This window comes from Ceratina calcarata, unplaced genomic scaffold (assembly GCF_001652005.2).
Source record: "Ceratina calcarata isolate Rehan_Ccalc_2016 unplaced genomic scaffold, ASM165200v1 scaffold283.2, whole genome shotgun sequence".
In the NCBI taxonomy this organism is placed as follows: Eukaryota; Metazoa; Arthropoda; class Insecta; order Hymenoptera; family Apidae; genus Ceratina; species Ceratina calcarata.
In genome coordinates, this window is record NW_017150618.1 from 35,699 (window position 1) to 51,058 (window position 15,360).

Here is a 15,360-nt window from a genome sequence, read left to right on the forward strand (position 1 = left end):
ACACTTCATTGTTTTTACTGAAATTGTTATATAAATATCGTTCATATCTGAAGTAGACTTTTATTGGAATTCATGATTCATTGTATAATTCATTTAACGATTTGATAGAATTTTTTAATTGAAATTGTTTTTGATTATCAATTTGAAATATTTGCCAGATTTGTTTTTATGGACGATATGTTCTTGAAAATATCTTAAGATTTATTAACGACGTATCACGTGACGTTTGTCGGTTCAACGGTGATACGATACGGGAGTATATGGCGAGTGAATACGGGCGTGAAAAGAAAAAGAGACGGGCACAGGTACTCGAAGTCCTATTATTTTGTCAGTGTTACGAGCCCGGGGTAATTTTCCATTTTAACATGCATGGAACCGAGTATAAAATTTCAATGCCCGAGCCACGAGCAGAGCTCCGCTCGGATATTTTATATTCCATTTGTATTCCACTTGCCTGTCTTCTAAACGCGTTTACCTTTTCCCCTGTATTCGTGCCGCGGTTAACGTCTACGTCTACCTAACGGGCTTGCAGTACGAGCATTCAGCTGACGGAAACTTTTACGATACTAAGTACAGGAACGCCGATCGAATTACGGAGTAAACGTGTTATTAAACGGAACGACGCACGATGTAAGCGAGTAAATTACTAGGGAACCCGTGAAACCATAAAATCACCTACCAAACAGCAGTTCCTCTTCCCACGATCCTCTCGAACGCGCATCCGATGCGCCCTACGCTAGGGTTATCTTCGCTCCCTCGAACTTTTTTCCACTTGCTTTCGCTCGAGAGAACGCCCTTGACGACAGATCCGCTTTGAGAGCCCGGGCGAGCCAAGCAATTAACCCATTTGCATCATAAAATCCTCATAAATATTCTAATAAAAATTTGCACTATCTTTCGTGCAATAATTGTAATACAACATTTGATACAATGTTTCATAATAATAATGTTTCATGTATAATAATAGTACAATACGTGATACAATAAATCAGCTATTAATTGTCGTAATATTTGATATAACTTTTAACTTGCTTGGAGAATTTTTAAGCCTCGCCTTTTTTATTCTAATTCCTGAATTATCAAACGATATCGACAAAGGCGTCAGTAAAGTGGAATTTGTTATCCTGTCTGATCGGGGGGAAAGTTCTCGCTAGAAATATTGCGACGGAACAGGAAGGGTGGGGAAGGCTTGGAAGAGGAACGGGGCAGAGGATTACATTTCGCATTCATGGAATTCCGCGGCGCGGAGGCCCGCGTAAATCAAAAGTTGGAAAAAGCGATGTTGAAGGAAACAACGTCGTTCGAGCCGGGACGCAGCCGCGATGCCTCGGCCTCGGCGCCTCGATGTCGCGAAACGAAAAATCGAACGCCCCGCGATAAGAACTCCGTACCGGCGACATAAATTCACCGACGCGCCCCGTTGCGAAATCTATAAAAACGTTCATGCACTGATGATATATGTGATAGTAATTAATAAAATATTTGATACAATCTTTCAAATAGTAGATGATTTAATAAATGATTTACTAATTGGTACGGAAATCTGCGTCGAATCTAAGGAAATAAAATGATCTTTCATGTTTAATAAATCGTCGTGTTAATATAGCGATGTTTTAATACTTATGGACAACTATGTGTATCCACTCGAATCTTCATTCCGTTCTGTTGAATTCCGTTGCGTTCGACGGAAACTCCTTCGGACGGTATGGTAAACAGGACGCGGGGTGCGGAACAGGCTGCGAATGGAATCCGCGAATTTGAATACAAATTGAGGCGAGGACACGGGACTGCGGGGCGACATTCGGTGCATATACGTGTGTACGTGTGTGTGTGTGTGTGTGAGCAAACTTCTTTTTTCGCAGAGAATCGATGGATTTTTTTTGGATGGTATAGGGATTCGAAAATTTGTAGACAGGGGAATTCAATAACGAAGTGTGCTAATAGATTTTTTTTTCAAAAAACGTCGAATGAAATATATTCTCTCGTGGACATCTATTTCCTGTATAATACTGTTTCTAACAAAAAGTTTTTCATCAAACAACACGTGACGTGGAATAAACTAACAGTAAATAAAAACGTGTAAATCTTTAATGTTTAATATTCAAAATGCAACTACGTATAATAAAACGTATAAAACAATGCTTATTCTCTTACCATTTTTCAAATTTTATTTTATATTGCATTGATAAAAACATTTTTTTGCCTGTAAGTTTTCTGACTGCAGGAAGAAATAGATAAGAAAATTCGTAGACAGGAGAATCTTATAATAGAGATTTTTTTCAGCAGGACGTTATATGAAATAAATTTAGTTCGCAGTCAGTTACGTTTAGTTAGTATAATACTATTCGCGTTATCTTGGCGCGCTTGTAAATCTTTTATAAGTCCAGTAACGTGGTGGCCGCGATAAGAAGTAGATGAGAAACAGTAGGATAAAACTCTTTCTCTGTTTTTTCTCGTAAAAGTATTTTCTAGCAACTCTGAAATTCTTTTTACTCCCGTGTACTTTCTCGTGATTTTATCTGGTGCTCTTTTTCCCCTGACGTTCCCTAAGTATGGTGTTTAGAAAGGATGCAGCTGTTAAAAAAAAGGTAGAAAGGGAGAATAGAGAATACGTATTTGGAAGTAGCTCGTTTAAAATTTAAATATTCCACAGGAGAATGAATAGGAGAAGTTTGGAAATTTTCGTGGAGAACGAGAGAGCTGTAGGAACGGGAAGCATAGTAGTTTACATAAATATCAACATTCTTGGTTGGTAGTACGAGGAAATTCGATTCGTATCCCCGTGTTTTCGAATTCCGTGGAAAATTGTGCGTTCCGCTGGAAGCAAATCGTGTGTATACTTTCGTTCAAAAGCGTCTGCGATTTTTCACGAAGCCGTAGTAAATGATTATTGGTAAACAATATTCTTTATCAATGTCTGTATTTAATATAAATAATATTGATAGTAGCCTTGATATGATATTCGACGTGATTTGTTGTCGCTTTATTCTAGTTTTCGTAAAATCCTCAAAATAAGGAGGGAAATTATTTATGGGAGCTTTCAGAAATAAAGTATAATAATAAGAATTTCAAAATAATGAAAGAATTAAAATACAGACCGAATCTTCGAATGAAATAACATAATTATTTGCTATTGTCGTCAGTCCGGATGTCGGGCGAATAAATTTGTTAAGGCAAAGTAAAATAACCCGGATAATTTTTCCACCACCGGAGGACACCACTTTTGAGCGGAAACGTATACTCGTCCTCCTGTCACCGTGAGATTATTTTAAAGGGTGAAACGTCGCTGGAACGTTAATACGGGAGGAAGTTTCATTTTATCTCTTTGAACGAAACAACGGATCGGGAACAAACGGGAATCTATTTATTCCGTAAAAACAAATGGGGAAACAAGTCTGTAACGTTGCCCGATTAATTACCATCGAACGGCGCGGCGGCGGTTTCATGGAACGAGGGAAATTGCGGGCACGCGATCCGATCGCACACGCGAATTAATTCGTTTCCGGAAGCAGTCATCGGGTACGATTACGTAAATCGATGATCGACTCCTGACGCTGTCGAATAATTAATGACTAATAAAGCAGGACAGTATTAATTGATACGTAAAATGCGATCCGTTGATATAACACGATAACTGCGATGAAGTACTAAGATCGTCCCGGACGTCTCCAACAATAAAGCAATAACGACAGATTGTTAAACAAATCAATAGTTGAATTAATTAGATCTTCAGATGCGACATGTATAAATCTATCAATAAACTGTATGAAATAATTATTGTTATATATTAAATATTCCTATTTGACGTAGTTCTGCATTGATCAACGACTTTTTTGGGTTGTATATCAAAGTCTCGGGTGAAAAATCTCGAACGAGGGCGACGCGTGGGATAAGCGGGGAAGCCGCAGAGTTCCGTCTTGATAAAGGAGTTAAACCTGCTTAATTACCGCGTTACTCGGTTTAAACTAATTACGCGTTTGCCGACGACCACAAATTCTCGAGGAAGCAACCTACCGGCTCGGTATTGTGGCCGAATCCGCAGAAGGGCTCCCTTCTTTATTATGCCGTCGTAACCGCTCCTCCCGTAACTTTAACCGAGAGACCCGCTGCCTGCTGCAACTGTTGATTCGGCTCGGGTGTTCGCTGACGCAGTGACTTTGAAGTTTAAGGATCGGTGAAAAACGTAATGATCTGCTTTGATCTTCGAGAAAATTTCGGAATAAATTAATACGAAATAACATCAGAAATAAAATTTATATATTAAAATAAATTTCTTACACCCATCAGTCGTGATGTATTAATTGGCGTATGAATTATTGTATAAATTATACGTAATACGTTATATATAATTGATATTACATGAAACATTGTATAAAATATTGTATTTAAGCGTTGCAGCAATTATATAATATATAACGTTATAATTTGCACGAGGGTGTCTGACGCAAACGAGTTAAACGCGATCCTCTGGTCTTTATGAGTTTTTAAAAAGTTGTCCAAAACGAGAAGGGGTTAAGATGGAGGGACAGCGGAGAGGGCTTGAAAACGTCAGAAAGTGGAGCTCGTTTCGCGGTATTTTAATATCGTCCACTTTTCTACGGCTGAAACGGAGTCGTGGAAATGGAAAACAGCAGAGAAACGCACTCGGGCAATTAAAACGTTACACTGGTAGGAAGAGAAGGAGTTTCGTAGCTCCGTTCTAACGGCGACGTCCATCCCTCACCTTTTGTTGCAGATGTCAAGAATGTCCTGTGGTGAAGCCGACGTTCCTTTGCGGAAGCGATAATCGCACGTACAGCTCGCCGTGCCGGCTCGAATATCACAACTGCATCCACCACACGTTGGTCCGCATCTCCTGCAAAGGCTTTTGCCCGTGCAAAGGTAACTACTCATATGAGTTCATATTTTTATTCTGAAAACAGTTTTCGACGAAGGAGTGACAATTGAAAACGTGGGACTTCAGGTCTAATGAAAGTAGTATCGGTAATTAAATTTTTTAATCAAAATATTATATCTAATATTAATAATTGTAATAATAAATCTAATAAAATATATTTTTGGTATCAATTTAGTAAATGCGATTTAGAGAATCATTGTAACATGTAATTTGGTCTTTCTTCAATTTTTCTATAAATGTACAAAATTCGCGGTGTATCGACAATTTTAAACTTCTAGTCGAATTAAAAAGTATATGCCACGTTAGTGAGAGAGTTCTACAGCTTCCGCGTAAATCGAGTTACTGCTGCCAGGCAGCACAAAAATAGTTTACCTACAGAAAGTTCTATATACAGTGAAAATGTGACAAGAATAAGACAGACAAAAAATATGTTAAATCATCAAAACGTATCTATTACAAAGTCACAAATCTTTTTATCCACATTTAATACATAATTAAATACAATTTATATAAAATCCTGAAAGTCGTTTTACTCTAAATTGTCGATCAGATACGCCTGTTTGAATTGGCACAGTAATATAGGAAAAATGTGATTTCGTTAACTTTAGTGTACATAAGTGCATGCATAGATATCGTTCCTGTTTTACAAACTTCTATTGGCCTTGAAGAAACTCGCGTGCGATCGTTTCCTTGCAAGCATGCGAATAAGTATAGAGTAAGTCATTAAGAACTGCGATTTAATATTATCAAGCGATCAGTACTTTGATCATAAAGGTCGATAGGAATACATTTTGATTTATCAAGATGCACAAAATTCATATTTAATACGTACTGATAAAATGATTAAACAGTGTTGTTGCATACGATACTTTTTATTGACTCACATTATTTATTTTATATGAACTGAAGTATATAAGGTTGCATGGTCGCGAAGTTCGAATCGATCGACTCGACTCATTAAAATCGGGTTATCCTAATAAAACGAATCCTACCGGAGAGTAAAAACACGCACATGACCGGTACATCGAACTAACACCCTTGCTTGCCGAGGATATCGCGAATGTGGGCCAAGCAAACTTGATTTATTATCCGGAAAGCTGGTTTGATTTATCGCCGACAGCTTTTGAGGAGCAAATTAATGGTTCCTGGATTCTCGTTCGCGGTGTGTACGTAATTCAGAGCCAATATCGAAATCGAAACAGAAACTCTCGTTGATCGATCTTAGAACCGAGTCGGCATCGTATTTTTTTTTAAGACTACTTCATGTGCTCGGGACTTAAACGAACGAGGTGTTCGATGAATATAAATGAACAAATGAAATTTCAAGTACTTTAACTGAGTTCAGTGCTCTGGCACTGTTCGTTCTAATATTTGCAAGTGTAAAGAATGTCTAATAGAGTCTCTGATCGTATCTGGCAGGTGTTTTGACATACAGTAAGCACAGGAAAGTATCCTAAATGTTACTTATGAACAGAAGCGTGCCGCAGCAAGCCGTAGGCTTAATCACCCTAACGAACCGTCTCGTAATTCCGCGCGAACGTTTTCTGATTTTACAAGTGGAATTAATTCGTTAGTTTATTCATAGGCGGCCGCGCTTAGCCGGTTTAACAATGGTGCCGTGTTTGTCTCTCCGGCAACTGGCAACCTCCCCGGGAACGAGCGCGCACCCACCATGAATATTCATAATTGCCTGTTAGAACAATAATGTCGCTGTTAAAGTGCACGAGGATTCTCGCGTCTCGTCGAACAGTGAATCGAACGATTTATCAACGCTTTAATCTTAATCGAACGCAAAGTCGCGCGCCGCTGAACAAACGCGGGACAGAGAAATTGGATTACTCTCGCGTGGACATAAAATATTCGACGGAGTTTATCGGACGGCGGTCGAGTTTGTTTAAAAATCATTGGGAGGCTTGTCTCCAGCAACGATAATTTGTTTCGCACGCACGGCTAACGAGTAGCCGTTTACGCTCGCGCGAATTTTCTCCCGATCCACTCGTCGATTTTCCACCCACGAAATTTTCATTCTCTCTTTTCCAGCGGCCGACTTGCGCGCGCATAGTAAGAAAATGCAGCTGCAGCGGCAGAAGGCGGTGTCCGGCAAGATCCGGAATCGCGACATCACGCTGACCCCTCATGTCTTCAATTATGACAATCATCATTACCAGTACCTCAAGTACTCCAAACGTGCCAAGGTAGGTCCGATTTGCTCTTCATTGACACATATCACTTCTTGTTTAAACCTGTGTAAAACAAAAACCAAAATGCCATGTCTGGCAAGAATATAAAGAGTGTTTGCGAAATTGTGGTGCAATCTGCAAGGGGATATTCTTCACATAAAATCTAATCGAAAACAAGGAATACAGTTTTCTCTTACGGGGCGTAATTTTCGAGAAAATCGAGTTTGAAAATTATTTTAGATTTTCATTTGTTAGAGTCACGTAAAAAGAATTGTTTATGCCAAAAATAATTAAAATCAGGGCCAGTTAAAAACTCGAACACATTAGTTTCGATTCACGCTTCACTAATTCGTCGAGCAAGAATTTTCCTACAACAGCAATGAAGAGATTTTCAACATTTGTAATTTACTAGAATAAATCAATTATTGAAATTTAAGGCTAATTATTAATTAAAGTACTTAACGAATTTTCAAACTTGATTTTATCGAAAATGACGTCACGTCCTTGTTTTTGACTAGATTTTATGTGAGGAATCATCCCCTCGCCGGTTGTACCACGATTTCGCAAACACTCTGTATATGAATGAGCTGCATCAACGAGCTCCATAAACTAGAAAATTCATACAAAACGCATTGATAGGACAACAAGATAATTCATCGATTCACATAGGTGTATTAAATTCATTTATGTAAATGCAGCAACGTGTTAAACGCATTACTCGATGGAAGGTTCAGCGTGTAGTATCCGTGTTACACGTGTTAAACGTAGATCGAAATAATATTAACACAATATTTGATATACCTCCGCGTTTATCAACTGATAACGAAAAGTGGGTGAACATCGCCAAGCGATAAATTTGAATTAGGGCCCGAGGGGGGTCGAGTAGCATTTTCCTCCGGTGTAATAACGCGGTAATGCGAGCCGTGCTTCACGCGGTAACTATCGTTTCGGTCGGCGGTTAGGATATTAGTCAATTAAACGGAAATTATGACGTATAATCGTCTCCGGGTGCCGATGGAGTATAAGCCAGTCGGTGGCGGTGGTTAGTATACGTCGAACGGGAAAACACGGTTAGGCTCGTATCCCGTAGATAAAACCGCGAGAAACAGGAACCGCGGAACCGCGTCCCAGTCAGCGATTTTCAATTCCGCTGAACACGCGTCTCTATCTACCATCGCCGATGGTCAAACGAGAATTCCATCCATGGCGAAATAAAAGAAAAAGAAATGAATACAGTAAAACTTTTGTTACATAAACCAGAATATCTGAAGACAAGAGAAATTTCTATATTCTTTGAACCGACGTCATGTTATATTTCGCAATATAATTTAATTANCGTCACGTCCTTGTTTTTGACTAGATTTTATGTGAGGAATCATCCCCTCGCCGGTTGTACCACGATTTCGCAAACACTCTGTATATGAATGAGCTGCATCAACGAGCTCCATAAACTAGAAAATTCATACAAAACGCATTGATAGGACAACAAGATAATTCATCGATTCACATAGGTGTATTAAATTCATTTATGTAAATGCAGCAACGTGTTAAACGCATTACTCGATGGAAGGTTCAGCGTGTAGTATCCGTGTTACACGTGTTAAACGTAGATCGAAATAATATTAACACAATATTTGATATACCTCCGCGTTTATCAACTGATAACGAAAAGTGGGTGAACATCGCCAAGCGATAAATTTGAATTAGGGCCCGAGGGGGGTCGAGTAGCATTTTCCTCCGGTGTAATAACGCGGTAATGCGAGCCGTGCTTCACGCGGTAACTATCGTTTCGGTCGGCGGTTAGGATATTAGTCAATTAAACGGAAATTATGACGTATAATCGTCTCCGGGTGCCGATGGAGTATAAGCCAGTCGGTGGCGGTGGTTAGTATACGTCGAACGGGAAAACACGGTTAGGCTCGTATCCCGTAGATAAAACCGCGAGAAACAGGAACCGCGGAACCGCGTCCCAGTCAGCGATTTTCAATTCCGCTGAACACGCGTCTCTATCTACCATCGCCGATGGTCAAACGAGAATTCCATCCATGGCGAAATAAAAGTAAAAGAAAATGAATACAGTAGAACCTCTGTTATATAAACCAGAATATCTGAAGACAAGAGAAATTTCTATATTCTTTGAACCGACGTCATGTTATATTTCGCAATATAATTTAATTATTATGATTTCCCGCTGCACCGCATTTCTAACGATTTTTAGATACAATCAACGATGATTTTCAAGTAAATCCGGACATGGGCGGAGTTGCCGAAACGTAATATTCGCGTCGCTCCCGGTTTTGATTTGTGAGTTAATTCAATCGCCGAGTAAACAGTTATGGTTTCGTTTATTCGTATGTTGGAAAACGGGAGCGAGCCGAATATTCAGGCAGGAACGGGGGTTGGGTGGTTTTAAACGGCGACCATTACTATTCGTATTAGAGGCTATGAATTATTTAAGTTGGAATCGCGGATTCGCGAGATGAACAGCATACTGTCAGGGTAAATTGCAAAATAAATCTGGAGCTAGGGGGTTAAATCGCTTTCCATTTAACCGTTTCATTCCCGCCTGCCCCCTACCTCCCGTTCAACCGGACTCGTTATCGTATTTCATCGGACGGAAATGGTGGAAATTGCACGCGGCGTAAGACCTCGGCGACGATCTCTATCGCTTGTTAATGTAGTTCACGCGTTTTCCGTCTGGTATACCTAAAGATACGCGTTCTCACGCTGCAGGGATTAAAGTTAAACTCGAGCGCGGCACGCTGAAACTCGGCTAGGCCTGGCTAAGCTAGGTGTTAGATAACGATGACGAGCACAGCCTGAAATAACGTCGAAGGTTCAATTTTACTTTGCCTACAGATTAGACGATCTTTAATCCCGCGATTTGAATTCCTTTTGGCTAAGTTCTAGGGTCGTAACACTTCTACCGTTTCGCAAGTTTTAGGACCCATTAAGAACAGTTTATTTCCTATGCATATGTAAAACTGCTTTAATTCATGTAAAATATCTTCATTTAACTTTGCATTGAACTAAGATTTTCAAGATTCTTAGTGTGCAGTCACAGCATGGGAAACGAATTTTTTTTTACCCCTGACACAACGATTCGCACGGAGATATCTGCCTATGCTTTGCGAGCATTCTATACCACCGCCCTTGTAATTTAAGATCGAAGGTAGACACGAACCCGCTCGATAAAACACCGCCGGTGATAGAAAGGGGTGCAAACCCCTCGATTCGTACCACCCAGACATTTTGCTTACTCCCTTCCATCCTTCTTTCCTCGGCCAGGAAAAAATTTATGCGTCGATTACCTTTACGATTTTCATTGTCACGCAGTGAATCGAATCCGAAGGATCCATTTATCAAACTGTCTGTTTCCAGATTGTTTCGTTACCATTCCTTTTTATCTTTCTTCTATTTCGTCTGTGTGATTTCTCGATCCCGTGACAACGCGATAACTGCACGCGGCTTGATTTTTCTCTCTTAGAATTTCACATAGTGATTCAAGTAACGATTGCTTAACACGATATTTTATTTAACGTATCATATCTTCATTTAACTTTGCATTGAACTAAGATTTTCAAGATTCTTAGTGTGCAGTCACAGCATGGGAAACGAATTTTTTTTTACCCCTGACACAACGATTCGCACGGAGATATCTGCCTATGCTTTGCGAGCATTCTATACCACCGCCCTTGTAATTTAAGATCGAAGGTAGACACGAACCCGCTCGATAAAACACCGCCGGTGATAGAAAGGGGTGCAAACCCCTCGATTCGTACCACCCAGACATTTTGCTTACTCCCTTCCATCCTTCTTTCCTCGGCCAGGAAAAAATTTATGCGTCGATTACCTTTACGATTTTCATTGTCACGCAGTGAATCGAATCCGAAGGATCCATTTATCAAACTGTCTGTTTCCAGATTGTTTCGTTACCATTCCTTTTTATCTTTCTTCTATTTCGTCTGTGTGATTTCTCGATCCCGTGACAACGCGATAACTGCACGCGGCTTGATTTTTCTCTCTTAGAATTTCACATAGTGATTCAAGTAACGATTGCTTAACACGATATTTTATTTAACGTATCATATAATAATTAATGATTAATTTAATGCAGTAATTAATTCATGTACTGGTTAAATTTTATGTATATAAGAAATGCGATTTAAATGAAAGTTCATCGATTAAATATTGCAACATGCACGCAATTTTTTATATTTGTTCGTACATAAAGTCCCAGTCTGCTAATCACGAATGCAATCGATGCGACTTAAAACTGCAATAAACAACTACCGGACGAATGATAGTGTTCCGTAGCGTGTATCGAGCCGTCGAGTTTTCTGCTGACGACGAGCTTGTAAAAGCGCGGCTCACCCTTCGAAACCCGTTGACAAGGAAACCACCCTCGACGGTCGTCGGTCGGGATTCACTACGGGGATATCGTCGATAAATTGTAGTTTTCTTCGGGTCGCGCGTGCTACGCGACGAATGAAATCACTTAACCAGAGACAAGAGGGGAAAACCTACGTGCGAAATTAAAGGAAAAGATTTCTGACAATTTCCGTGTCATTTCCTACGAATTCCTCAGACCTTTTTTTTAGGGAAGACTCACTAAATTCACTAAAACGGGGCATCAAACATGAAAGACTTTTTCAGTTTGAGGATACAATAAAAATGTTTGCACAGAGAGGACTAGGAATAATTCCCCCATGCTTCGAAACAGCCCCGAGACATTCGAATCCCGTGTTCCGTTACGCACACAATGTCCAAAAAAACAAACGGAAAGAAAGGGAGAAATAGGAAAGGGAACGGGGAAAGACGAGCAGGAGGAGGATGTCGATAAATAAAAGTTTGTGCCAACGGTTGCTCGCGAACGCGAGGCGTGCCGCTGTCTGAAATTCCCTGGCACGGTGTCTACCACCCCCCGCGCCCGGAATCGGAAATTAGCGTGTTGCGCCGATAAATCATAACTTTCTTTGGGAACAGTTTACGCCTCGGATTCGCGAAACGTTTTCCAACGGGGGCTTCGATAAACGTACAATTTATGTCTAATGGACACCGACTACTCTCTCCCGTCCTCTAAATGAAAAACTAAATTAAATATTTCACTTCGTTCTCGTTGGAGCCTTCCAATATGTATTATGCTGCCAACTTTTAGTCGAAATGAAACTTTCATATTGTCAGCTAGAAAAATGAGATCTTATTTGAGATGTTTTGCACTCATGCATACGTATAGTACATTACAGGCATTTTTTATATTCTCTGTATATTAAATTCTCATCTAAATACAGTTTATTTATTACTAGACTACGTTTGACATAATGAAATCACACATATTTTATTTTATAGAAATATGTGCAGTCTAGTAATTAGTATTGAAGAATCGATTTCTTACGTCCCATTCAGGGATACGTTCTGCACTTCTCAAAGCTTGGGAATGAACCTCAACAATAGATACCATCCACAGGAACTTTCACAGAAGTTATTTTCCCGTCGAGATTCAGATTTTCGTTTAAGGCCGTGGAAAAGATTGTCACAGAAGCGTCTCATTGTCGGTATGATTATCCACGTTCAATTACGCAAAGCAGGCGCGCCGGTGATCGATGAAAGAAGGGAGCGGGCGCGGGGCGGGTAACGAAAAAGAGCGGCCGCGGACGGTTTTAAAGGGGATGAAAACTAGACGAATTAGGGCCGGGACAATACGACAGATTTTCAATTTAAAAAGGTTTTTCGAGCAACGCCGGCGACGGCCAGCTTTTGTCCAATAATTCCAGTCCTCTCTTGTCATTTGAATAGATTAGCGGATTCAATGAACGTTTCATCGCGCGTTTCACCCCGTGTCTCCCATTCGCGATTTTCAACGGGGTTCCGCTTTTGTCTTAGTTACCGGTATACCTGGCTCCTCGTCCTTTGCCCGGACCCGTTCGTTTTTCACGGCACGGTCCACGGTATTGTCTTTTTAAAAACACCCGTGGCCGAACTTCATTCCGGCCTCGCCGTTCCGGGAGGAACGGGCAACGGGAAAAAGGTGTGTCTCGTTAAAAGTTGTGTGCTCGCCCTCGCGATAAGCCCGGATTTTCGTGACCCGTCGCCGTCACCGTCGCTTACAACTTTTTTCCTCCCCGAGATACTTTCGCTTGGAAATTTAATTTCACTCGATCGATCCTGTCTCCGACCGGGGGAAGAGATACGAGGGGGCCAGGTTGAAACTTTCCACTCTCCCTTCCCCGGAAACAGATTTCAATTGAGCAGGAACGATGCGCAAACAACGTCTGGTTTACCATAAGTTTATTAATCTCGGCTCCCTGTGCGAAAAGGACTCCACGCGACGATTATTTCTCGATATAATAATTGATACAATGATCGATATTTAATTGATATTTCATATAGTCGAGTCTGTCTTGCTTATCATAATTTTATCAATCGCTTGTGTTTCTCTCTTTCGTTGAAATTTTAATTGTCCCTCGCGTTCATCGAACGGGATTGGAGGCTCTCGTCTTGGAATTATTGGAGTTAGAATTCATGGGATTTATACGTCTGGCGCTCCGATGAAAAAAAAAGGGGGAGAAAGAGATTAAGAGTGACGGGGGGTGGGAAAGGATGGGTCGTCCCCGCGTCTCAGTAATCAACGTCCAGTTGGAATCTAGAAATCGATAACTTGTGGATTTCCTTTCAGCGGTCTTAATTAATTTTCAGAATTCTTTAACAATCCTCGCAATTCATTCCGCTGTGCTTCTTTGTAATACAATTTTTTAATCCTTATACGAGTATATAATAGTGTATGATTATACAAGTATGAATTAATTGTATAATTGGATAAATATGAATGGAAATGAACCAGTGATAATAAAAAATTGATGTTGAAGATATGAAGAATGTTTCGTTAGAAAATATTTTATATGAATTTCATATTTAATTATATCAATCGAATAAATGCATTCTTGTATTTCAACGAATTCTAATATATTCGTCCAAGTCTATCTATTGTAAAAGATTTTGTAAAAAAAAATGACATTCAATAACGCCTGAGAAACGTCATTCGTTCCACGTGCCATTATAGACTTTGTCCTCTCCGAGACATCAAGAACTTAAATAGTATTAATTAGTAATAGAATTTAAATAGTATTTTTCGGACGCAGTAAGTTCTGTTTTATTTGTATGTCAAAGGGTTAATTTAGATGTAATCTTGTACATCGATTTTCTTATCTAAATCTTACGTAAACGTAATTTTGATAATATTCTCGCATCGTGACTCGCATGAAGATTGAAGGTAAACAGCCGAAGGGAATATGAAATACAGAAGGGAGAAACTGTTTGTTAGAAAGGGAACGACAATTTAATTCGATGAGCTGTTCGTGACGGGATTAATACTAGGAGCTTTCTTATATTACATATTCCAAGCCGGTGATTAATACTTATCCCGCCTTCGTTTCTTTATTACGTCGGGTCTCTCCTTCGCGGAAAAAAGGGGCAGCGAAAAAACGAGATAATTCGACCGCCGCCGCCGCCGCCGCACCGGTATTGACTTTCCCTTGATATTAAAAACACGGATAAACCAGCTTCTGATAAGTCGGCGAGCCGAGTTGCTTCAGAGCTCTTCCTACCGTATTAAATCGTCATTGTACTCTACACTTTATGCTAGTCGTTATTAAATTTCGTATTTGCGAGCTCGGCATTTATAAAAAATTCAATCCTTTTTCTACGTCGACTCATGTTCTTGAGATTTACGCAGCTTCAAAAGAACCGAATTTTCATTTTGGTAATTGCGTTATATTATTCTGACAGTGTTCGCAAGTAGCTCTTTGTAAAAGGGGGATTATGTTCCTGTTTAATACTAAATATTAAATTTCTTTTGCTGGGAACTAGCAAACTGTTATAGTTCAAACGTATTTAGTAGGCGACCCAATTAATTATTGATGCTGGCGAAAAGTTTCTTATACGCAAGTTGTAGGTCCTGGCGTCCTCTACAAGAAAGATTCTATGAATTTTTCTTCTAACTCGAGTATTTAACAAGTTACATATGATTATTTGGCATTTTATTGAAGTTGACAAAATCCGACCATCCCAGCGTCGAAACGGCGAACTTTTGGAAAAAAATTTCGTTTTTCTTCAATAACTCTTAAACCGTTGCTCCTACGGGAAAATTGCAGAGGACCTTTCTTGTAGGGGACGACGAGATCTACAATTTCCATGTAAAGGTTTTTCGCTAACGTCAATAGTTTACGAGTTATTGACGAAAGACGAAAAAACAGTTTTTCGCAAATTACTCGTAAACTATTAATG

General features: G+C 39.8%; 1 protein-coding gene across 1 annotated transcript in view; it reads left to right on the forward strand.

The window, feature by feature from the left end:
- Cow (Proteoglycan Cow) overlaps positions 1–15,360 on the forward strand; it is a gene marked incomplete at its 5' end in the record, with an annotated part of 59,778 nt that overhangs the window by 34,393 nt on the left and 10,025 nt on the right. The window contains 2 exons of the mRNA XM_018022208.2: positions 4,736–4,881; positions 6,938–7,092. Of these exons, the coding sequence (XP_017877697.1) occupies positions 4,736–4,881; positions 6,938–7,092 (301 nt within the window). The remainder of the gene's footprint in view (positions 1–4,735; positions 4,882–6,937; positions 7,093–15,360) is intronic.